The sequence below is a fragment of the Anser brachyrhynchus genome (genome assembly GCF_964034855.1).
Source record: "Anser brachyrhynchus genome assembly, chromosome: 4".
NCBI lineage: Eukaryota > Metazoa > Chordata > Aves > Anseriformes > Anatidae > Anser > Anser brachyrhynchus.
This window is the reverse complement of record NC_137698.1, coordinates 47,922,536-47,947,154: the sequence shown is the minus strand read 5'-3', so window position 1 is coordinate 47,947,154 and position 24,619 is coordinate 47,922,536. Positions and strand designations below refer to the sequence as shown.

Sequence of the window (24,619 nt, the reverse complement as noted above, 5' to 3'; positions counted from 1 at the left end):
GAGCCCATGCAGCCTGCAGAAGGGTTCCCATGCGTGAGAGCACTCGTCTGCCTTCACCTGGGCATGGTGCATGTCCCTTCCCAGCTCCAGGCTGCTGGGGACACTTCGGGCAGCCCTGTCTGGGTTTGAGGGTGACAGAGGAGGAAGCAGGATGCCACCAAGGTTGGGTGACCCCTGGGAGAGGGGGGCTACACAACCCAGTTATAATCCCTTCCACCTGCCTGCCCTGGATGGTGCAGAGCCCAGCCAAGCCCTGAGATATTTGAGGGGAGATGGCTGAGTATACTTTGACTCGGGATTTTTGTTTTGTTGCAATCATGTTGTTTTTCTGCCTTTGGGAGAAGCTGGGTGGAGGTGAAAAGGGAACATCCCACCAGCCTATTCCCCCGCTGCCCTCAGGGACGCAGTTAGTGCTAGTGATTGAATTTCCAGTCACCTCTGTCTTTGCGTGTGTGTGTGCGCATTTTTCTTTGGGTGGTGGTTTCCCCTTTGCTTTGCCTCTCGCTTGCAGCCAGAGCCGACCAAGAAGGCGGTGTGATTGGCTGCTGATTACACAGATCAGCCCCGAGAGCCGGGGCTCATGCTCGCACACACTCACTCACACACACACATACGCACACAACACACACCCCACAAAAACTCACCCGGGCTGCGCCCGCACCAGTCGAAGTGGGGAAGGAGCATCCGGCCGCACGGAGAGCAACACCTCCACCTCTCGCCAAAAACCAACCTGCACAGCGAGGGGAAATAAACACCTTCACTGCCAGCACTGGGAAAGACGGGTAGTTTATACGGCAGCGCTTTCCTCCACCCCACTTCTTTTTTTTTTTCCTTTTTTTTTTTTTTTTCCTTTTCTTTTTACCGACAAGAGGAAACCCCGTCTCCGGTTTTGAGCACAGCCCCGTATCTCTCCCGCTGTCGGGGGCTGCATCGGTCTGAAGCCAACTTCAGCGGGGGTGCCGGTGTCGTGTCGCCCGGTGCCGGACAGAGGGGCGACTCGGCAGCGGGATGGCGGCATCGGCCCTCTGGGTGCTGTGCCTGTGCCTGGGCTGGGGCTGCCTGTGCCTGGCCGTGGGGGACGTGCCGAAGGCTCGCCGGGTTGGGCTGCGGCGACGAGCTGCCCTGGCAGGAGCTCAGGGCGGCCGAGCCAGAGCCGTGGCAGGTGACTACAGCCTGGGGCAGCGGCGGCCAGAGCGGCTGCAGCCGGGGGACAAGGTCTCGGAGCACATGCTGCGGCTCTACGACCAGTACAGCGGTGGGCAGGCGGCAGCAGCACGGCCCCAGGACCCGCCGGGGTTGCCCGCTCCGTACCTCCGCCGGGGCAACACGGTGCGCGGCTTTCGCCCGCTGGCTGCAGGTGAGACCCCAGCGGCCCCCCGGGGAGCCCCGCTGTGGAGGGGAGGGTGCTCGGTGCGAGAAGAGAGATGAGGGAAGCAATGCTGCCTGCAGCGACACTTGTGTTTTGGGACACGGTGCTTACATTGTCTCGTGTGTTTTAATTACCGGGTTATCTGCTCAGCTTGGTATGCAGCGTCTCTCCTGGATGATATCTGAGTACTGTATGAGGGAAGTGGACTAATTAATATATCCTCTCTGGAGCTCCTTTTATCAGTATTTTGCATGCATAGCTTCTGTTGAAATCACGGGTTGATTTGCATGTGAGAGAGCAGTAGCATGTGCTGGCGGTCCTTCAGACTATCTACAGAATAGTTACTTTGAGATGCTGCTGACGGTAGTGGCGATTAATGGCAATAGGGAATGAGTTGAGCTCAAGGATAGTCTGTGCATGGCAGGTGCTGTACTTCAGCATCTTCGGCAGCGGCAAGTAGATCTCTGTCCTGATTACAGACTGCTATGCACAGGTAGATTTCTGAAAACGTGAAGTCACTTTTCACACAAGGATATTTATGGTGGGGGAGACATGGATAACATAGCAGTATCCCAGAAGAACCATGTCCTAGCAGAAAGAGAAGGCAGTACTGTCTTAGCACTGCATCTCTGGACTCCACTGCTCTGCTCCGTAATGCATCTGACCTCTGTCAGGGCTCAATGGAAATGCCACAACCCTAATGTGACTCTCACTGTAATAAACTTCCCAAATCCACTGAATCCTGGAAACTTGCTGTTTGACAACTGTTGGGCCATCCAGAGCAGCCTGCTTTGACAGTCTCTTATTTTTCATCGCACCGAAGGGTTGACCCAGCAGTAAAACTGAGTTCTGTCTGGGAGTTTGCGACCTACACTGATTCCTTTGTCTCCCAGAAAACTTGCTGAGAGCTGGGTGCCAGACTTTGCTAAGGTTTATTTGGGAGTCATTACTGCTGATTCTTCAAAGGCAACAATGTCTATTATAGGATAGCTCTGCACACAGATCAAATACCATGAATAATTGAATGGCTTTGGCGTGTTAGGATTCTGTGCTACAACACTCTCCATCATTCATATGTTACTGCAAGTGTTTCTGTCCACAAGAGAGTATTTAGAGGCTAGAGACTTAAATACGTTCGTTTCTGAGGATGGATAGGTGGGACTCTCAGTTTGCTGTCCCCATGGAGTTTTTATGTAGAAGGTACTCTCTTGTCTTTCTAAAGTTTTTGAAATATAAATCCAATATATGTTCCTTTGTTCTGAGTTAAGTGTTGCCCTCACTGGAAAAGAGTAAGGTATAATCCAAAACAAAAAAAAGGGGGAAAGGTATAATCCAAACAGAGTGTATTTTCTCCTTTAAGCATATCTGATTAAAGATATTTATTGTTCTAAACCTAGAAGGCCTTTGGTTGAAATCCCATCTCTGTGGTCTTTCTGATTATATTTATACTCTCACTTGACGTTGGGTGGCAGCAGTCCTATAAACACACTATTCACTAATCCCTTTCCTCCTCCTCCAATACTTTCACAGTTCAAGTGCCAAAGCAATAAATTGGAAGTGGTTATAAGTTTTTTGACACTTTTATAAGTATTTATGCAAAATATTTAACCAATTGGCTGTTGTCTTTCTCTCCCCGTAGGCAGCAGCAGCTCGTTTGTATGGTTATTGATGGCATATAAGTGCATTTCCGTAAAAAACCTTAGATCAAATGTTCTTTGGGGTGGCGTCAGGGGAATATTAAAAGACTTCTGGTTTCTGGCTTCTTCCTTGCACCCGACTGCCCGGCCAGCCCTGCGACACAAACGGCACCTCCACAGTATTTCCTTCTGCAGACGGTTTGTTTCCAGATCTCTGCTTTGACTGCTAGGCTCCTCGGCTGCAGATTTCAGTCTCCATGTGGCTTCTCCCTGGCCATAACATGGCCGTACCAGTTGTTAATCAGTTCTGTTGCCCTTACTCCTTCACACATTAGACCCTCCCTGCTGCTAACCCCTTCAGGAGACAGCTTTTGGTCTGTGATGAGCAGAACTCCCCTAAGAATACACCAGTTTCTCCTGCATTTGCAGCAAGAGGCCTTGAAGGAAACCTTTGGTGACTTCATGTGCATTTTGAGCATATATTTGGCAATTTAACCATGTATTTTCAGGAGGTAAACAACTCCTTCTCCAAAACACACCACTCAAATAGAGCTGTGAAACCTTTCTGTCCATATTTTTCCCCTAAAGGACAAATTTTGGGGACCCTAAAAGCGCAGTGTGCAATGAGACCAAGAACTGGTAGGATTTGTTGAAACTCTTCCGTGTTTCTAGTCCAAGGAAAGTGGTGCTGCCTGTCACAGCTGCAGTCTTGCAGGAGACAGGCCCAAAGAAAACCCAAGACATGGTTACTGAGAAGAAGCACCTTAACAACAGCACAATGCAAGTTTTCCTCTCTGTGGCTCAGTCCTCCAAGGGGACAGGGTGAGAGCTTCTACCCTGTGTGGGCACCTCTCAGGTGTCCATCTGATGCTGCCCCGTGATCTTCCATGCACCAGATTTCACAGACAGGCTGGATTATTGGTGGTTTGTTGCTCATTCTGGGATTTGGGGCCTTTGACTTTGATGACCGCTCACGTGCTCTATTCTGGCAAATTTGTTTTTCATCTCTCCCACCAAGTTATCTCAGAACAGAATTGTCCAGTTTGAGTTGCTCAGAAAAATAACCTGTGATGCCCGTGACAAAGCTGAAAAAGCCCCAAGCCCCAAATCTATTTTCAGAACAGTAAGGATTTACATCATCTACAGAACATGCAGTCCCATCCCAGCACCATTTTTCCCCGCAGACTGAACTGCCCTTGTTTACCTTTACATATTTAGTCAAAGGATGCTCAGCCCATGATTTCTGGGAAGCTGTGTCAGGCTACAAGGGCAATGTTGTGGAACATTTATGGGATGGCGCTAGCGGCCCTCGTCTTACTTAGACCAGGCAGCACAGCGAGCTCTGCTTAAATAGAAATCCTGAGCCAGAGCCTTCCCCAGTTCTCTGCCTGCAGGTCCCACAGTGGTAGGTGGTTTTCCGTCCCTTGTGACTAAAATGGAAGCTGGGGGGAGGACAGGGTGATATGTGAGCTACAGGTGAATGCTTTGACAGTTAGGGCAAGAGTAATCTTAAACTGTGAGTGAGTCTGTGCATCGGCTTCTGCACGCAGATCATCTTTTCTCCTGACCGTTAGCAAAACCAATGAGTGACCAGCCCTCAGGCTGATACAAATCTGCTTGCCTCCAGTGCCTTCCGCAGAGCTGTGCTGATCTGCAGCTTCTGGGGCTTTGGACCTGGAGGAAAGGCACAACCCAGAATAAATGCAGAGTGGAAAGATAAAAGCCTTGAACACAAGGCTTTCAGTTTGCTTTTGAAAGTACTTGTAATCATAGCATCGCTAAAGGAACATGTCTTGCAAATGAGTCATTTGAAAAACTCTAACTTTAATTGGAGGGTCCCTCTAATGATGTTATAGTAAAGCTATACAGGCTGAAATTACTTTAAACTCTTTTTTATTGACTGAATTTCAAGTAATTTTAGGTATTACACCTGCCCCTGGGCCAATTCTTGTGGTTTAAAAACTATGTTCTCCTCCTCTTTCAAATGCTTTTCTTTCCTTTGTTGCGGTGTGAAATGCCCACGCAAAGAGGGAAACCAAGTACTGCATGGGGAAGCCACTGAGTCACCGGCTGCCGTCAGACTGCGAAAATCAGCAGGGGCCCAATGCTAGCCTCTTCAGTGCTGGTAACAGTAAGGTCATTTGTGACAAGAGCTTTAAAAACATTCAGGCAGAAGACCATGGTGGGGGGGGTTGTTTTTTGTTGAAGTTGGTTTTTTTTTGTGGGGTAGAGGGAGAGATATTCTGTGCCCCTATAAATAAAATGCAATCAACATCATTCTTAGCATTGTGATACTTTTTAGGCAGAAGGAACTGGGCCCAAATCTGTGAATCTGCTAAGGCAAATGGGCAGGATCTGTAGATTTGGCCTGTCAGGACCAGACCCGGGATCTGGATTTTCTGGCTTCTGTTACCACCTGTCTCACTGTGCTGTCATCCAAGTGGATGAACTAGCCTACAGCCCTCAGTCAGTCGCAGTTTCTAGAGCACCTAAGTTCCAACATGAAGATTTACGGCCTTGAGGAGACGGCGTGTGCAACTTTGTTTTCATACAGTAGACCTACTTCTACCAACTGAAGTTGAATTATGACTGAGAAGGAAGAGAACCAGCCTTTTGCATTCTCCTTCAGAGCTTTTTGTGTTTTATTGATGCTACCTGCTCGCTTGTTTATTATGTGCTAGTTTTGGATTTGTTGTTGTGTTTAGTTTTCAGACCTGGTCTTTCTGCTTAAAACATATAGTAGGGAGATGATTTACATGCTGTGCAGCACATTTGTGATGTTCAATGTGCATATTCATGCACTTCATATCACAAAATAGGCATGTAAGTTAGATCCTAAGTATTGTACCATCACTGCATCTCAAAGTTAAGTTTAATCAAAGTGATTAAACTTAAAAGGGATTATTTAGCTTTAATCAGAGTGATGGGTTTTTTACTTTTGTGTGTCAAGTTACTAGCTGCTACAACCTTGACTGCTTTGCTAGAAATAATTAAGCCAGTTTGGCACTAAGCTGTATGCCCTTTAAAAAGGCAGAACAGGATCCTATATTTTTCCTTTGCAAAATACCCAAATCAGTAAGGGGGGAAATGGCAATCAAGTAACAGCAAAGGTTGGAGACAAGAAGAAATCTGCATTCCAAATCTGTGTTGCCATTCTGAAACTTTTTCCCATTTCCAGCTCTGAGTGAACTTTCGTAGCTGGCCTATGAACCCATGAAACCAAGGTTTTACAACGGAAACACTGATATGTTCTTAACTGTGCACTGGCACAAGGGCACCACTTTAATATCTCATTTAAATGATGGCTAATGACGACTATATAACTAAACAGCCCTCATTATTGCATCCTTTTTCACCCATGGGATAGATTTGGCAGTCCATAAAAATGTCAGTGCATCCTCTATAAAGGTAAACACACCACATGTTGGTGGATTTGTTCCAGCTTATTGATGCCTGGAAATGCCCCTCGTAACATGAATATGTTCCTGCTGGTGATGTCAGTCTCCACAGACCTACTGCTCTTTCTTAAAATACCTTTTTAATGCCAGTAACAGTAACAGGCAATACGAACAGCTGCGGGTTATTGCAAGAAGGTGAGGAAGCACAGGCCATGCCTCTGAAGATTGAGTGGCTACAAGTACTTCAGCTGTAGCACTAGGAGGTGGGTTGCTTGCTGGTCTCAGCTGCCAATAACTGCTGGCAGCCCAGTGAGTGAGCACAGCCTGACTTGTATGACAACCACCTGTATGAAAATGTTAAGGCATTTCTGCTTTGGGCCTGGAGACAATGTATCTCCCCTTTTCCCCTGCCATGGGGAAGTCTGTCTGGGTTCTGGGTTTCTTTTAAAATAGGAGAGAACATACATGTGAGTAGTGATTTGCAGTTGGGTTGAGGAGGCCAATAACTTTGTAGCCTATCCATGTACTTTACTATCTGTGCCTTGACATCCTGAGTTATATTCCACAGGAATGCAAGCAATGAGGTGTTCTCGCTGTGAAGTACTTTCCTGCCCAGCTCATGGCTGCTGTTCCAAAGCTCTACATGGTACAGGCAAATGATACTGAAAGTGCACTGATGCTGTGTCTTACCTGCTGCAGTTCAGAAGAGCTCTGTTCTGCAGAGCTTGGTCTTCAGAAATTCCTCAGCAGGCTGCCAGCAACGTATGGTAATCCCTTTAAGGGGAGCAGAGATTGCCACTAAAGCCTGGCCTCGGAGTATCTGAAAGGTAGCAGTGTATTCCTTGAATGGAGTTCTTTTCATTCCCCATATTTTTCCTTTGCTCCTTTCCTTTTAAATCTTCTCCTTAGACTTTATTGCAGGCAAGTTGTTTGTGCTTCCTCTGTAGTACTACAAAAGAGCAAAGCTGAGTTAGTACAACTCTCTTCAAGTAAGTCCTTGAAGACTTAGACAAAAGACTAGCTCAGCTAATGCTGTTCTGACAGAACTCTGCTGCTTGCAGTGCTCGGAAGTAGAAGAAGTGAGCCCACCAAGTTACTGCTATTCAGGTAATAATTACTGAGCTGCAATTGCATCACATTGTGCGCTGCTGTGTATGAGTGCAAGGTTAGCAAGTACAGCTGCTCAGAGATGTGTGACAGAACCTTACCAGGCAGCAAGGTGGTGGTCCCTGCTGTGGGCTTGCTCCAACAGCCCCCTGCAGTGTAGGGACACTCCTGGCTCTTAGGATCTTCCCAGTATTGCCAACCCAGGCAGAGGGGGACCTTGTACCCAGCATCCCTCTAAAGTGTCATGTTTCAGTATGAGATACTTCGAGGAGAACATCGATTGCTGCAACAGACCATTTCACTTCTGGGCAGCTAGCACAAAGAGAGTTTCTTCAAATGTTTGGTGTTCTCATTTTTGTTTGATACTGAAAACATAAGAAAAAAGCTATTGCAATGCCATGACCTCCCAGGGCATAGGTTTCTGGGCCTGTTTTTCTTCCTTCAACTTGCAAAGCTGACTTCATGCTTCTAGCAACAAACCTCTCTGTTAGTTAGTAGATTTTGTTACCTTTGAGACCTTAAAGCTCTTTTTATAGCAGGCAAACTGGCCAGAGACCTCTACTGGGCTAAGACAGTCCAGGTTTCCCCGCTGGCTGCTAATCTATTGGTGATGGGCCCTGTGGTTTGGCTCCCTTCCCCTCTCTGTTTTAAATGGATATTAGCGTACTAGGAGATATTGGTTATAATGAACATCTACAAGTTATTGGATTTGCTGAAGCCCTAGTTAGGTTTGGTTTAATTTTGGGGGGTTAAAAATATTAGTCATAAAACCTAAGCTTCAGCTCACATCAGACAGCATAACTAAAGCAAGCTGGCTGAGGCTTTCGGAAAGGTTCATGCCTCACAGTAAAATGTTGTTAGATGCTACTCAATACCTCCTGTCCTTGGTTAGTAGTTGAAATTATGTTATTGTGGGGACAGATCCTCAGCAGTTTTTGTTGTCTGGGATTGAGGATGAAGTTTCATTTAAGTCAAATTTAACTTTCCCGAGGAAAAGGTGCATTTGTAGATATTTTAAAGCTGAGTCTTCCTTTATATATCTGTCCCTTGTAAGGGTAATTACTGGCCTGCAGTATGCTTATTTGAGTGCAGTGCTCATATCTCAGTCAGGTATCGCTGTCACACAAAGGATGGATTTGACACAGTGTTCCTAAGTTGTGACAGAAACCCGGGCCACACAGCTGGGTTTTTTTTTGAGCCGAGAGCCAGCAAAGTCATAGACATCTGTGCTGGATGCTAATAACCTGCTTGTAGATGATTTTGTGAACTGAATTATCTGAAACCTCTTCAGAATGGTTTGAGCTCAGAGGTCGTTCAGTGAGAAAATAGCACCACCTACTGCAAGTCTTTGGTGTAGAGTTAAGAGTGGCTTCTTGGGCTTTGCTTTTAATCTAAGTATATATTCCTCCTGTGTCTGTTTCACGCCAGATAGAGTTTCTTTATAAACAAAAGCAGCTTGTTTTGTGTTTCACTACAATATGCCAATTTAAAACAAGCAGTATTTGTTAAATGGAATTCTTATTAAAAATTAAAATCAAAACTTGTCATTTAACATTAAACAGGGGTTCAAATAATAACTTCTTTAACAGCCATGCTTGAGACACCATAAATTCTATTTCCTAAGACTGATATGCATAGTGCTCTGCCAGATTACATATTAAGCTTATATTAGTGATTACAAACCAAGCAGAGGTCAAGTGCACATATGAGCTTAGTACAAACGTAATGAGTAGCTGGGTTTGGCCTTCATGAATTAAAAAAATTTTTATCAAAATCAAGGAAAATCCCAGGCATAAGTAATAGCCAGAAATTGGATGGATCTGGTACATTAGTTTTCAGATATTAAGGACTTACCTACCAGAACCTTATGTGATCCACTGTCAGGTTGGGCTGAGTGTGTGATCTATGGTGTCTTCCATAAATGATTTGGTATTTTTTCCCCGTTTCACTGAGAATTTTTTTCCCCTAATTTCCTGAAGCAGTACATGTGGTGTACTGGGGAGAAAGATTCTGTCTTTCTAGTCAGGATGATTTCTCCTCTTAATATATTTTTCAGAACATGGATTAGGAAAAAAGAAATAAAGTTAGAAAAAGAGGCCGCTTAGCTGGTTGGGATGGGCAGACAGAGGGAGAATATTGTCATGCGCTGGACTCTGTCTGAATAACAATAGCAGTTACGGTATCTGTGCCTGGAAGCACAGAATGTCACCCAAAACATCACCTGGAGCATAAAGCTATCAAAATTTTTCAAAGTTCAGTATTGGAAATCATTTGTTCTCACTTGCTTTGGCAGAGGGCTTAATATAGTGTTTTGAGGATGGAAGCAGAGAGGCTGTTCCTCCCTACTGCACAGGGACATCTTCTGTGCTTCTCATTCCTTGGGATAAAACAACAACTCTTGGAAAACTCTGGAGTTTATAACTTCTCTCCAGCCACTACAGAGGGTTTTGACATGCTATGGTGTCAAAGAAACATTTAACTCCATGTTGCCTCATTTTCCTAATGTGTTGGGTTGTTTCCAGCCCTTTGGGGGGCTGTAGAGCATACCTTTGCATGACTATATTTGACTTTTCGATACAGCTTGTTTTTACAGGTCTCGATAACACTTTAACGTTTGGATCTATATTTCTCCCACTCTGAAGGACAGCCATAACTGCAGTTCAACCAGGAAATCTTATAGCAAAAATTAAGCCTCACCTCCAAGCTTTTCTGTCACACCCTGCAGGAGATTAAAGTAGTCAGCCATATGTTTTCACTCCTGTGTTAGGAGTGTGTCTCTGGGTTTGTGCAAGATACCTGTGGTTAAGTTGACTTCTCCAATTTCACAGCTGTGGAAACCCCACTTTCCACCACATCCCTCCTAAATGATACAGTAACACCCTGACCATGAAGACGTATTGTCCTTGGCTTGTTTCTGTCTGCACAGTGGCTAGTGGATGCATTTTGCCACCACTGCCCATCCCTCCTCCCACCTTGCAGAGAAAGACAGCTTGGTTTGGCTTTTTTTTGGTTATTAGGGTTGCTCTAGTACTGTCCGTTTAGCTCCAGCTACATTAGTAAATATTTTGTTACTGATTCTCATGAAAATTGATGAAATGTCCTAGGGGGAATGACTGAATTTATCCTGTGTAATTGAAGTGACCCTGGTCCAGATTATTCTAGAGGGAAACTTTTGTTGTAATTAGTGTCCGACTTAGCCAAAAGGAAGTCATACAAGCCTGTGTGTTTTTAGCCCTTTATAAATTGTGAATTGTTTCAGTTTCCACAGTTGACAACTGAGCCTTAAAAATGAAAATAGTGGTTCTAGCCTGGTGTTTCCCCCCGCTGTGCCTTTAGAGGCAAGCTGCATTCCTTCTTTGTGTGCAAGACTGGTGTCAATGCTTGCTTCTGTGCTCAATTCTACCCTTGCGGTTGTGAAGGGCTCTGTGTCATTTATACATAAAAAGGAACACTTGAGGGGCCACTAAATTGGTCTTACTGTCATGGAGGAATGGTTAACGTTGAGAGGAAGCATCCTTTGTAACACAGGATTTTTGGTTTAGCTTTTGAAATACGTAGTACTTCTTCTGCTTGCCCATTTACCATCCTGATAAATATATGTAGCTATACCAAACATTAAATGTATTTGAGTCCCTCTTTAATAGTCACTGACAACTTAGAAGCTGCCACCCAGACCCCAAAGTTCCCATCTTGTAGAGGAAGCCCAGATCACAGAGGGGTGGAGTGGGAGGTGTAAGGGAACCAGCTAGGCTTTTTGGCATTGAACAGCTCAGTGATCAGAGCTTGAAGGGCTTACTTAAAAGCATACTTTAAAGCCTGGGGCAGCAATGAGAATCATTGTCCCATTTCAATCCAGGCTTTTTGTCTTCCTCACAGCCACATTCAGCCTCTATCACTAAAGAAGCAAACCTTGTCTTTCTAGCGAGGGGGCTTTGGCTCATTAGTATGATTGAAGAGTACAGACAATCCAATGCCTGGTGAAGCCAGTGGGAGCCTTTCTCCAGCTTCAGCTGCATCTTGGTTAAGGCATGGCTCAGTGCCATTGATGTCCCATTTGTCTTGGAGAGAGAAAGACAGACTTGTAGGCAGGACAGAGCGACGTTACCTAAGGTGTATTTGCAAGGAGGGGAGAATGTTTAGAGAGAGAGAGAGAGAAGGAGAGCAAAACCTTACTATGACATTGCTCAAGTTTCTGGATGATAGATACAGCCTTCAGTGCATCTCTTATCGACCTGTATTCCTATGACCTAGTTTGTTTCCTGGAATCAAAGGAGTGGTAGCATGTGTATGAGTTTTTCTGGACTGAAGGCAGGAAGCCAGACAGAAAGTATGTGATGTTAAGGTCACCAGTTTACTAGCTGGTCATTATTCTGAATAGTGGCCTTAACCTGTTCCCAAAGCACTGCATGAAAATTTTCCATGAACTTAATGTATAACCTAGAAAGTAATATGGGTTGGTCCTTTTGGTTTCCATAACAATTTGAATTGCCATATTCTTATCTAAATATTTGTTTTTCTAGGGAGCCCTGGAAGCCAGGAGCTGTATGTTTTTAACTTGACTTCACTCACCAAGTCTGAAAATATCTTGTCAGCTTCGGTGTATTACTATATCGGTGATCTGCTGAATGCTAAGTGGAACTGTTCACAATCCAGAGGCTGTTCTCATGGGCACAGAAAACCTGAAATTCAAGTACATCTTTCAGTTTGGACCTTTCCTTCTGTTGGGAACCAGACCCGGAGTCTGGGACATTTCCTAATAAATGTCTCCAGTGCTTATGGGGATGTCCTTTCCTGGCAGTGGAAGGATATCACTCAGGTCCTGCACGAAGCAAAACAAAACAATGAACTTCTGATCAGTGTCAAAATGGATTTGACAAGCCATCACCCATGGAAAAGGGCACCTTCTTACTACGAACCTTACATTCTGATATATGCCAATGACTCTGCTATTTCAGAGCCAGAGAGCGTTGTCTCTAGTTTGCAAGGGCACCGTAATCCTCTGACAAGGGTCTTTCCTAGGCCAGAAAACCATGTAAGGAGCAGCAGTGGGAAGCGGCGGCGGAAACGCTCTACAAATGTCCTGTTGCCATTGCAGAACAATGAGCTTCCAGGAGCTGAGTACCAGTACAATGAGGATGAGAGATGGGAAGACAGAAAATCATACAAAACATTCCAGCCACATTTGGCAGAGAGGGCAAAGAGTAAGAAAAAGCAGAGGAAGAATCATCACCAGAAGAGCCAGACTCTGCAGTTCGATGAGAAAACCTTGAAGAAGGCGAGGAGGAAGCAGTGGAATGAGCCAAGGTATTGCGCCCGGCGCTATCTCAAGGTGGATTTTGCAGACATTGGCTGGAGCGAGTGGATTATTTCCCCTAAATCCTTTGATGCCTATTACTGCTCGGGGGAATGTCAGTTCCCAATTCCTAAGGTACTGTCTTTACTGATCTTTTTGCACTTTGTGTTGTTGTAAACTATGCACTTTTTTTTTTTTCTTCTGTATGAGTAAAATGCAGCTGGTCACCTATTATGTATCAGGATATAGTAAATAGGTGGTATCTTTGTCTTGTACTGCCAGGAGTAGCGGTTAAAACAGCTAGTGAAAAAACAGGCTTGTAAAGAAAATTAAAAAAATATTACATGGTATTAGTTTTTTGTCCAGAGCCCAAATTGCCATAAAACACTTCCTGAATAGTGCTAATGATGTGTGAACTTGTTATTAGCCTGTTTAATAAACATAATACAGGCCAGACACAGAAAATTGCTTATTAGACAGTAGTAGTTATACCATGAAGAAGTCTCTGCTGCCAGGCCTGCAGTGGGGTCAGTCACTACAGCATCCTCTAGGAAAAATGTGTGCCTCATGAAGCGTTACTGTCAGAGTGACAGAGAGTATGTGGAGCTACAGGAGCAGTTGGGATGCTCTGCATGTAAGCCAAAGATCCAAATGACTCACTTCTGTGACAAAGTGGATCCAGAAGCAATGGTTCCCGACAGACTGCCTTTTGCAATATCCTCTGCTTTTGATGAGATTGCATGTGGGTAGCAAGAAGCGCCATGACTTTGGTAGATGAAATCAGCTCCTGAAAATCGAATGCCCAATGTCATTATTAGCAGTGTGCTTCCCCCTGAAGTCTACCAAGACCTAAAAGTGAGATGCAGTATTGAAGGCTGGCATAAAATGAGGGGTACACTCAAATAACACCTACAGGAAATTTCAGTGAAAGTAGGGCATCTGGTCTCACTGAAACCTCATGTTCAAGAGTCCCTATTCCTGATGCTATGAAGCCTTGGCAGTCTCTTTCAAAATTCATGTGGAATCTCAGAGGCTTAAGGAGTCAAGGGAGCCACCCTTTGAAAATGACAGGTGGCGAATTGTACCAAAGGTGATGGAGCCCAAATAAAGCAAGCTGAGGAAGGAAGGAGTCTCTGTTTGAAGGAGACAATTTGTCTGACTACCTCAAACTGCAATGGCAGGCTTTCAGGTTTCGGATCAAAGGGGAAAAAATGAAAGGGAATAGGAAGAGAAACAGTCACTACCTGTGCATAAATGGCATTGTGCCTTTAACTTTATTGTTGATGGGAACTGTGCTTTACTTAACGTACAGGTTAGAAATTTTAAAATCAGTGGTCTTGAACTTCTAGCTATAAGGACAGACAAATTTTTCACCGCCCACTGTAACCATCTACTTGAAAGTGGATTAACATTTCCAGATGCAGCTTTTCTTATAAGAACTTTATCCCAACCATAAAAGAGTGCTGTTTGGACTTCTGTTTAGCAGGAAATGGTACATGACAGTTAAACCAGAAAAGCTAAAGTATTTTAATTCAAAAGCGTTCACACAAACACAATGTCTTCAGCTGATTCTGGCCTCTAAAATATTCTTCACTTAAAATGAGTTACTTGCTGTGGACTACCATCAGAGTTGCAAAAGTCACAAAGCAAACGTGAAGTAGGTTCAGACAGTTAGTGATGCTACTGGAGGTCAATTTCAGTCAAGTTCTTCTATTTCTGATGATAATTTAGGACAAGAATGTTTAGTAGCCTCTTAGAAAGGCCTGAAGTTGTCTCATGTTAAGCTCAAAAGTATTTAGGTTCCTGTTCCATAAAGTTATCAACTCTGGCTCTTTCCATTTTTAGGGGAGTAAATCATAGTTGAGGTGCTTACGAACACCCATGATCTGGCATTTGTTAGAGAATAACCATTACAGCCCACTCATTAGATTGTTGTGTGGGTTTTTTTGTGGGGGGGGGGGGGGGTTTTGTGTTTTTTTTTTTTTTATTTTAATTGGTAGACGTAAAATAGGCTTCTACCTTCTGAGGCAGCAATGGCTTTAAGAAAATTTCTCTTTCAATAGTCAATACATACCATATATTTCAGGGTTAGTGCCTCTTCTGTCTCTATGAGGTATAGATCAAACCTAAGAACGCTCAATAAAGTGCATGTTCAAAAAACAAACAAGGCTTTCACGGAAATAGTTTTGAAGGTAGTGGTTTTAGAAGCATTTGTTACTGGTCTTTCCCTGCTCCTACTGAAATCTAATCCTACCTCAAGTTGATGGGAAATACCTAATTTAAGACAGAATACAAGTCTAAATACTAATTTTATACTAAATACTAACTTAAAGACAAGAATACAAGAAAGAGTCAAGATTAGACTTGGAGAGCATGGATACTCCAGTAGCAAAAGAGCACCAACTATCTTCAGAGAGATACATAAATCACAAGAAATAAAAAGCAGAGTAATAATAAAGAAGCAACATAATAAAAAGGTTCATTTTCTGTATGCAGAGCCTCTTTTAGTACCAACAACCAGAAAATCCCTGACATGCTTCACAAACTCAGGGCTTAATACCCAGAGTAACTTCAAACCTCTGGGAAGAAGAAGAGAAATAATAATAATAATAATAATAATTTTAAAAAAAGCTATAAAAATCCTGGCAAGTAAAATGCCCTGAGATGAGTTTAGTAACCAATGGTTCTGAAGAGACAAAGTGAAGTTTAATTGTTGTTTGAACTTCTGTTTGGCACTCTGAGGCATGACAGGGAGGTATTAACAGCGTGCACAGCTGAAGGGTAGTTAACAGATACTGCCTGGGTGAAAGATGAGTTCCATCTTTATCTGTGAGTTGTCTGTCTTCAGCTAATTCCCCTGACGTATTACACTTCGTATAAAAAGATTTTCTGTCATACAGAGCCAAATGTATTTTAGCCAAAATCAGGATCTACTTTCCAGCAAATAATAACATTGGCCTCTGATATGTTGTGTTTTAACCCCATCCACCCAAATAAGTAGACTTGCAGCTACTACTGTCACCATAGCTAAGTCCAGCAGTCTCAAGGGCGTATTCTTCCCCCTCCTCTTCACCCCTTCAGTCCACCTGGGACAGGCACGTACCCACAATCAGAAGTGGTCCCTGTCCTCAAAAATCTTACAGTAGAAGAAAGGTGAGAAATAAACAGGAGAGATGAGTGGGCAAGTAAAGCGGCATTTGAATGACTTCTCTGACACGAAGCGGGTCTGATTGCCATGAGCTAGCCATGTAGTTCAGGCCCACACCACCGTAATCAGGACATCAGTTTTCTTCCTCAAATTCTAACAAAAAGGTCTGATCTGGCCTATCTGTGCAAAACTCCCTAGACTCGGTTGGGTGAGGAATATAGAACCAGAGCATTATAGGTACATGGACGCCATGACAATGAGTGCTTGCTGCCATGTACTCCGAAGAGATAGTTTGTTGAGAGAGCAACTGAAACCTCGTGGTAAGTCTGATTCCCTGGGAGCAACTGGCAGATATCTGTCCATATTAGATTTCGAATTGTTCCTTTTGTGCATTTTTTTAATCACATAAAACAAAAGGACCTTGTTTTCCAAGGAAAATTAAAAGTTGAATTAATTTAAAGGTGAAGCAAGCATCTTCTAGAGCCATGTGTTATTCTTGGGCATACCTAATATCAGGTGTTGCTAATAAGACTGTGTTTGCAAATGATACTGTAACCATCAGGCAATAACAAACTAATCTGTGCCTATGGGTATATAATGTTCCCTTGCTGAGGGTGAACTCCTAAAGTTGACAACCTGTTTGGTAATTAAGAACAGATGTGCTTCTTCCCCCTCCTTTTCCACCTCCAAACTTTCCAGCCCTACCCTTTCCCTGATTTCAATTAGCTGGCTTGACTGCTCTCAAACCCACATGTGTTGGGCTTGCAGAACACCACGGAGTGTGCAGGCCAGGCAGACCCTCTCTCAGGTCAGGAATGAAAGCTCGTAATTGACATCATGTGCCCTGCTCCTAATACATCTCTAATGAAATTCAACAGGGCACCAAGTCTCCCAAGGATGCGTGCAGCTTAGCAGGTGCAGCCTTAGCCACAGCTGTACTTATTCACAGATTTGGCAGTTAGGAGTCAGCTCAGCATTTTTCCCTCCCACTGCTCCTTATGGACTCACCTCCTAAAAGAAAATCTTTGCCTGCTTTTCATTATCACTTGCTGGACAGAGCATCAGTGGCCCAGAGGCAGTGGCCTAAATACCCCTTCTTGTGCAGGGCGTAATGCCCATTCAGTACCCAGAGGGGGGTTTCAGTTTTCTGAAAAGCACTCACTAAAATATTTAGATATTTTACCTCTTTGCATCCGATCAGCAGGCCTAGGAAATATGTTGGGCTCCCAGTGACATTTGTGGAGAATGCTGCACTGGAGCTGAGTAAAGAAACAGGCCTGCATGCTTCTGGAGCTTTCACATACTTTTGCAGAGCGAAATTATAGAAAAATGTGAATTTTGTACTTATCTAAGACTCTTTAAAAATCCTTATAAACTACTGCTGAGGAACATAGGTACCCTTGAATTAAAAGCAAACAAATCAACAAAAATGTCTTTAAGATCTGCCAGCTAGATTGAGAGCAATGTGTTTGTAACAATGCTGGGAGATCTATAGCCATTAAGAGGATGCTTCAAGAAGTTTTGCTTTTGTATTTTAAGGAGAGTATCACTGCATGTCTCCATCTCACTCTTCTGATAAACTTTGACTGAAACAGCAAAGGGAAAAAAGATCAGGGTTTATACAACCTTTGTGTTTAAAATGGACTTGGATCCTGAGTATACGTGAGAAAATTCTGAGTCTGTCAGACTGTAAACAGACGCAAGAGGCACGCAGGATTGGGATCATTTGTTGCTCCGCCTTTCTGCATGCAAAATAGGCTCCTCATTAGAAAGAAAAAAAAATCGGATTATGTTTAACGTGTACCTAAAGAATGGCTGAGTGCTCCCCAGTGAATCCTTTCCAATTCTCTGTCAAGTGGTTCCAGTTCTCACTTGAGACTGCTTTCAGCGATGTGGTATGGAAAAAGTCCATTCTAATTCATTTCTTTTTGGAATTCGAGGAACATCTGTCTCTGTGAGAAAGAGGAAAAATGCAGAGTCATGAGCTATCCTAAAAAGGGACAAGTTAGGCATCCATAGCCAGCTGAACTGGAAGCAGATACCTATTAATGTACAAACGTTTATGCACAAGCGATTTGACGAGCCGGTACCTCACAGCTATTCCTGTGATTTTTTGTGTGCAAGGTCATCAGGACTTGCAGATGAGGTAGGTAGATATCTAAGCCTCAAGACTGATTTATCGCAACACAAATCATCTCTTATCCCAACAAAACCACAAACTGCAAATTTGGCCCGCCTGATCTTGTTCCATATATTTCTCAGTGACACCTGACTGAGCATACTTAACCATGTGATTCCCAGGTTCTGCGTGCAAGATGAGCTCTAAGATGCATTGTTAAGATTTCACCCTTACAAAAATAAGACTGGCTAAAATCTGTCTTGTGCATGTTTCATGCTCATCTGCTTACAGCTATTTGGGTTCGGAAGGGTTTGAGGGTGTTGGAAGTAAATTTAGAATATTTATTTTTCGCTTTTCTGAATATATTCACTTTTCATTTTGTGAATGAATTCATATTCTATTTGTTTGGTTGGGTTGTTGGGGTGTCTTTGTTGTGTTTTTTTTTTTGTTTGTTTGGTTGGTGTTTGTTTGTTTTTGTACAAATGTAGTGAAATAACTATTTCACCACTCAGATTTGCTTTTCATTTGTATTAAATCAAAATTTGTTTCAAATTATGTGAGTATTAATCCAGGAAACTTAGTACTTTAGAGCAAAATGTCACCATAATATAAGGCACAACTGACGTGGGATTTGAGGGCTCAGTTATTCAGCAGTGTCACTGATGATGTATATTACAGATGAGAAGTGACTTGGCGTGGAAGAATTAGCAAAACAACCTAACCTTGGAAGACAGCAAACTGGAACAGTTAGCACTGTGACATGAAGTATTTCCATACTCTCCTCTGTATATGTTTTATCCTTTTTTTTTTTTTCCCTGATGTACTCATATTCCACCAACCTGACTTCCCAGCATAGAAGTTGTATTTATTTTGCTCCCCTAATGAATCAGCCTGCTAACATGTTGACTGCCTCACTCCCAGCTGTACAAGTTTATGACTAAATTGCAGCCCACATGAAACTTAATTTACATCAGAAGAGACTGCCTTGACCTATAGGTACACCTTGGTGCAAGGTCTGCTGTCTGGGCATTTTCCTGGGAAGGCATGTCCCACCGAGAGCAAGAGGCCCCTGTCCTGAGCGGGATGCTCTAGCTGAAAGCAGTGGAGCAGCAGTGACATCCAGTGGCCAGCAGAACCAGGACAGAGTCATATTCCCTGTTCCTGGCTCGGGGCGTGTATGGTGACAACTGGAAATAGTCGAGTAAAAGACAGATTTTACAGTGAATCAGCCACAGGGCCCTTCTTTAAGAAATAAGTTTTGTTCTGGAGTATACAGGTCCCTGTTAACATACGTGAAATTATATTTTCTGCTTTTATCTTTCTCTTGCAGGCCTTGAAGCCATCCAACCATGCCACCATCCAGAGTATAGTGAGAGCAGTCGGAGTAGTCCCAGGCATTCCTGAGCCTTGCTGTGTTCCGGACAAAATGTCTTCTCTCAGCATCTTGTTCTTCGATGAAAATAAGAATGTGGTTCTTAAGGTGTACCCCAACATGACAGTGGAATCCTGTGCATGCAGATAACATCTCAGAAGACCCTTTTGAAATGCTAAGATGATCACTTGCGATTCTATGAGGTTCTTTTTATGATTTCTACTTTTTGTTTGCACTGCCAATGCATTTCCTTTGGGGGGGGGGGGGGGGGGGGAAGGGGGAAGGAAAAAAATTGAATCTATCCAAACTAAAAGGATGGAAATGACATGGATTCTGAACAGAAGTTCTAAGGAAAGGGAACATGAACTTCATTCATCTTTGAATTTGACCAAGATGTAACTCATGGCAATGGGGACTGACTGTTTCTGTAGAAATACAGAGATGAAAGAGGAATTTACCGAAGACACTTCAAGATTTTTGAGACTGTCAGAAGGACATACTGATCTATTTTTGTACATGATTTTGGAAACAGCAGTAGCTGTTAATTTTTGTCTCCGTTCTTCTGGTGACTAATGGGGAGGGAGATTAGAAATATACTATTAATCATTTTAAAGCTAAGCTTTCTGCCTTAGGTTACTGAGTAGTGCAGCAAGAAAAAAAAATCTGACATTCTAAGAGCCTTAGATAATCCAACTTAGACATATATTTCCTTGGTATGACATGTCACTGACTGCATGTGTGTATTCATTTTTGTTAACATATTACTAGATGTCAGTGCCCTTGGTGTGAAGAACACAAAACACATTACTGCTGCATGTGAAATTGTGGTATCTCACAAGCAAAGACTTCTCTTTCTTGCTACTGTAGAAACTCAGCAGGCTAAGGGTTTGAAAGTATCACGCTCAGTGAAGTGGCTGAGTGACTTGTTCATAACAAATATTCGAGAACATATTTGCAAATAATCTGAGTAAATTATTGTAGTTGATTCCTAACGTGAAATTATTTGGTGCATAACTCTTACCAGTAGACCTTCACTACAGTTATTTTATCAAAACTAGCTCTGGTTGGTGAGGTTTGACTGTCACGTTAATTAAATAGTAGCTTTTCTTTTTCTCAGTGCTTCTACTTGGAAAATCAAGTTTGCTGTACCTGTTCTGTCAATTTAAGGTTTCTTACTAGCAGGTTTTGCACAACAAAAATACAAAACATGCATTCCACCTGGAAAATTTTTGTGCAAAACTACAAGCAGGAAAAAAAGCAATTTGCTGAATCATAAACACATCAGCAAAAAGTTATATCTCTTATTGGGTCAATGTCAGAGAAACTTCAGGCTTTGTTTCTAGCAATATCCTCTGTAGGAGATGAAGCTTTTTAAAGCACTTCTGGCTGTCAAGAACAATGTTTTAGTTTGTGCTAAGAGTAAACATTGAACCACCTTTTTGATAAGTAGTCTACATAACTGCCTGTGTGAAGTAGTATACTTAAAGGGCAAATATTTATAGGGAATAAATTAATTCCCCATGGTCAAGAGAGTTCAGTTCTCTACTTTGGAGTCAGTGATTCCTTGGTGTATTGCAGGTGATAGCAGTTTTCCTATGCAAATGCCTTCTTGCAGTTTCTTGACTATTTGAAGCTAATTTAAACAGTCGATGATTGATTTTTGTATTTGGTCAGCGGTGCTATCATGTTTACCAATCTGAGTAATTTGCATGTGCGTAGGTGTGAGAGGCGTGGATGTGGAACACACAACCTAGGGATCCTTTCAGCAATGACTTTTTAGTGCACAGAGTCTCAGTGGAAGGTGACAGGAGTTTCACTTCAAAAAAAAAAGGGGGGGGGAGGGGAGAGAAAAAGATGAGTCCCAGATGCAAGTTAGGTTTGCAGTCCTTCCCTTATCTTGCTTCAACAGCATACCCGTGCAGTCAGATTTCCCAAAATTACAATCTGATACCTTCTTACTGCCTGCAATTAAGCGACAGTAATCAACACAGCTATCAGATTTGATTGTCCTACGTTAGGATTCCAAGAGCTCTGTAGCAGGATATTGCCTTGAAGAATTAGTTCCCTGGAACCACAAGAAAAAAGTCTCCATTTTTACAGAGTAAGTGCCATCTTCATCAGATAGGAGCAGAATTGCCATCAAAAGTAAGCAGTAAGTGTGCAGCTGTGCACATTTAGATCAAGGTTCTTTTGATCCGCTTCCATATGTTGGAGAAAAGTTAGACATTCAGTGTGCAAATCAGCTTGACTTAAAAACTGGAGTAAAAAAGCTGTGCTTTTCTTCTGGCTGAAATGACAGGCAGCTGCAGACAGCAGAGCTTTTCACTGCTGTGTCTTGGCGGTGAAAATGAGCCTGTCTATGCTGCTGAGCTGGGGGGGCTCCAGCCGTGGCTTTAAGTATGGTCGGAAGCAGCGACGTGCACCAGGCTGCCCGTCCTGTGGGGCTCACCTGCGAACCCCCCGCTCTGCTGCAGGGCCCGGTGTCACCAGGGCACATGGGGGGGGGGGCGCTGGCTAAGCTGGAAGGTGGCTCCGGCTCTCGGACAGCAGGCCCTGCAAGCACGAGAAGAGGTAGGGGCTTCCCCTAGCTGCCTTCTGTAACAGCTGCATGGATAAATACCTTGTTTATGCGGTTCTGCACGATAATGGCTACTACTAAACAGCGCGCAAGCTCAAACAATAAACCTAACCCCATCTAATCTTCTATTTGTAGAGGGCTTGTTGCAAAACAGATTTCATGCAGCTTGACAAGGCAACCTCGGCTTGGTGCCAGTACGTCCCATTTCTTTGTTCAGGGTGAGGTAGCTGGTGATGAGTAACAGTTTATTGCCAAAATCCTTTCCTTTACAGTAATTTTTGCTGTTCGGTACAGGCTGAATGCTCTCAAGGTGCACATCTTGTTTTCCATAGAAAAGTGGGCGCAGCTCAGCAGCACTTGAGGGCTGGATTTCTCCTCACATCGCCTTGCCTTAGGATGACAGCATGTTCCTGTCTCAGAACAGCACCAGTCTACACCTTCCCAAACACAGCAGAGAAAGTACCTTGCAGCCTTCTAAATCCTCATGGGATGGGTCCTCACACTGCAAAAGAGACCACTATCTCTGAGAGTGGCAGTCAGTCCCCCAGGGAATGCTGTCCAAGCCCCAGTGTCCTGTTTGCAGGGGGAGGGAGGATTTGGAGCCGCTGGCTCTTGGGCAGAAGGCCAGGACTGGGCTCAGCTGGGTGTGTGAACCGTGCCTGGCACAAGCAGTGCCAGGAACTGGGCTCCGCAGAGGTCAGACGCACCTGGGCCCACCCCTTGGATGGCAGGAGTTTCCCAGATCAGAAGAGGGTGTTGGCAGCCAAGCTTCCTGGCTTGTGCACTCCAAAACAGAGGCACTACCTAAATATAGGAGTTTCTCCAGCGCAGCAGTGCTCTGAGTCACTCTTTGGGACTGAAGATGAGTTCAAGACTATAGGCAATGCTTTACACTGCTGTTACAAGGCAGCCTGGAGTTGACCTGAAAAGGAGCATCAATATGCTATGCTCGGTTTTCACTGGGATAAAACCAGTCTTTGTCATTAACCTTGTCATGTAGAACAAGTATAATCTTCCAAGTAAAATTTGATCTGCCTCTTCCAACTTTATACTGAGTGTTATCTTCAATTAACTATGTATGTGAGACATTTTATGCACAGGATTTGTTTTTGCATTTTTATTTTTACATGCAACTTTCTAAGTAAAGCCATGTCTAGCATCAGTAATGTATTAATCACATAAGCAATGATTTCTGTATATAACTTTGTATTACTAGGGTCTTCAGAATAACTTCCAGCTAATGTTATTAATCACCATTTTAGTCTTAAATCAGGATGGGGGGCTTTTGCCACCTGTTGTTTTTTTGAAATAGTATTAATTGATAAATGGCGCTGCTTCCCATCTAATTATATAATATCTAATGCCTGCGTGTTATTTTTATGGCTGGCTCAAAAGATGCCAAGAGAATGTCTCGAGCTCCTCAAACTCTCTCCTCAGATTGTCTGTCCTGAAAGATTCAGCACTGCCTCAGTCTGCCAAGGACTCTGGGAGCAAAGTCCCCCGTGAGGAGCAGACTGTGAGCAAGCCTCTGCAGAAAGCTCTTGAAAATCCTATTCTTTGAGGCTGAATACAGAATCTGGCAGTAAGTGAGCAAAACACAGGGTGCAAAATAAAATGTATTCACCCTGCAGTGCAATACCTGGAGCCAGGAGAGTTGTCCACTGGAACCAGTGACACAGGGTTACAAAGCGGGCAACGTTTTTTCATTTGTTTGGGGACCCTGAACTTGCAAGCAGCTGAGTACATTTCATGATGTACTATGCACCCCTGGGGTTGTGAATCCCTCTGCTCCAGTGCTGGACCGGTCCAAAAAGCTTATAGGATGTTCATCTCCGAGGAGATGCTCAGTGGTTTGCAGGAGACTGACATTTTGTTTAGCAACCCATTTCTCCTTGTAAAAACAGCCTTTGTAAATGATTTTTTGTTTAAAAGTTAATGTTTGTACAGACAACAGCAATTTAAAAAAATTAAAATTACAAAAAAAAAGTTATTTTGTATATGGAAAGAAACTTTACAGATACTTTTAATTTATTTTATATCTGTGGCCATCCTGTCCTTTTCATATTTTCCTTCCAACGTTCTTTAAACAATACATTTTTCACTGTCATTGCAAAGATGAAATGCTGGGACTCTGGGCAAGTTCACAAGGACAGGTTGCAGCAACACTGTGAAGGGCATGTTTCACTACTGATGTATAAGCTTGCCTAATTTGTATTTGTTTCCTTTCAGTAATGGGAAACTTTCACTATGAACTCTGGAGAAAATATAAAATAAAATCTCTTTTTACATGAAAACTCATTTGTTCTGTGTTGTACCCAGGTCTTTCCAAGAACCTTAAAGTTTTCCTTGCCTTCTGTGTTCAGCACTCCGGATATGTATACATCTCAAGTGCTCGTTTGCAAAGGCAATCCAAACAGAGATTGTGTTTATAGAGCAAAGTACATAGTGGCTGGGGAGTGGGTACTATGGATTCAGTTAAAGGTTAGCTAGTATGACAGTAATAAGCTACAAAGGTTATTGGACCTGATCCAAGGCCCAAGGGTACCAGTGGGTTTCTGTCCATTGGCTTCACCGAGTTTTGACTCCAGCCTACAAAAA

The 24,619-nt window shown here is 43.4% G+C and overlaps 1 protein-coding gene across 1 annotated transcript; it reads left to right on the top strand.

Moving 5' to 3' along the window:
• The first annotated feature begins 429 nt into the window (after positions 1–429).
• Positions 430–24,315, top strand: BMP3 (bone morphogenetic protein 3). Its single transcript, XM_080591523.1, has 3 exons — positions 430–1,357; positions 12,032–12,939; positions 19,402–24,315. Exons 1-3 carry the CDS (start codon positions 1,009–1,011, stop codon positions 19,591–19,593), a joined length of 1,449 nt encoding a protein of 482 aa, XP_080447649.1. The 5' UTR covers positions 430–1,008; the 3' UTR covers positions 19,594–24,315.
• The last annotated feature ends 304 nt before the right edge of the window (positions 24,316–24,619 follow it).

What these genes read in the sequence shown, in the direction of transcription:
- BMP3 (XM_080591523.1), top strand. Translation starts at nt 1,009, where the DNA reads ATGGCGGCATCGGCCCTCTGGGTGCTGTGCCTGTGCCTGGGCTGGGGC. An exon ending in CTTTCGCCCGCTGGCTGCAG is followed by an intron (nt 1,358 to 12,031) that starts GTGAGACCCCAG and finishes TTGTTTTTCTAG; the next exon opens with GGAGCCCTGGAAGCCAGGAG. An exon ending in GTCAGTTCCCAATTCCTAAG is followed by an intron (nt 12,940 to 19,401) that starts GTACTGTCTTTA and finishes TTTCTCTTGCAG; the next exon opens with GCCTTGAAGCCATCCAACCA.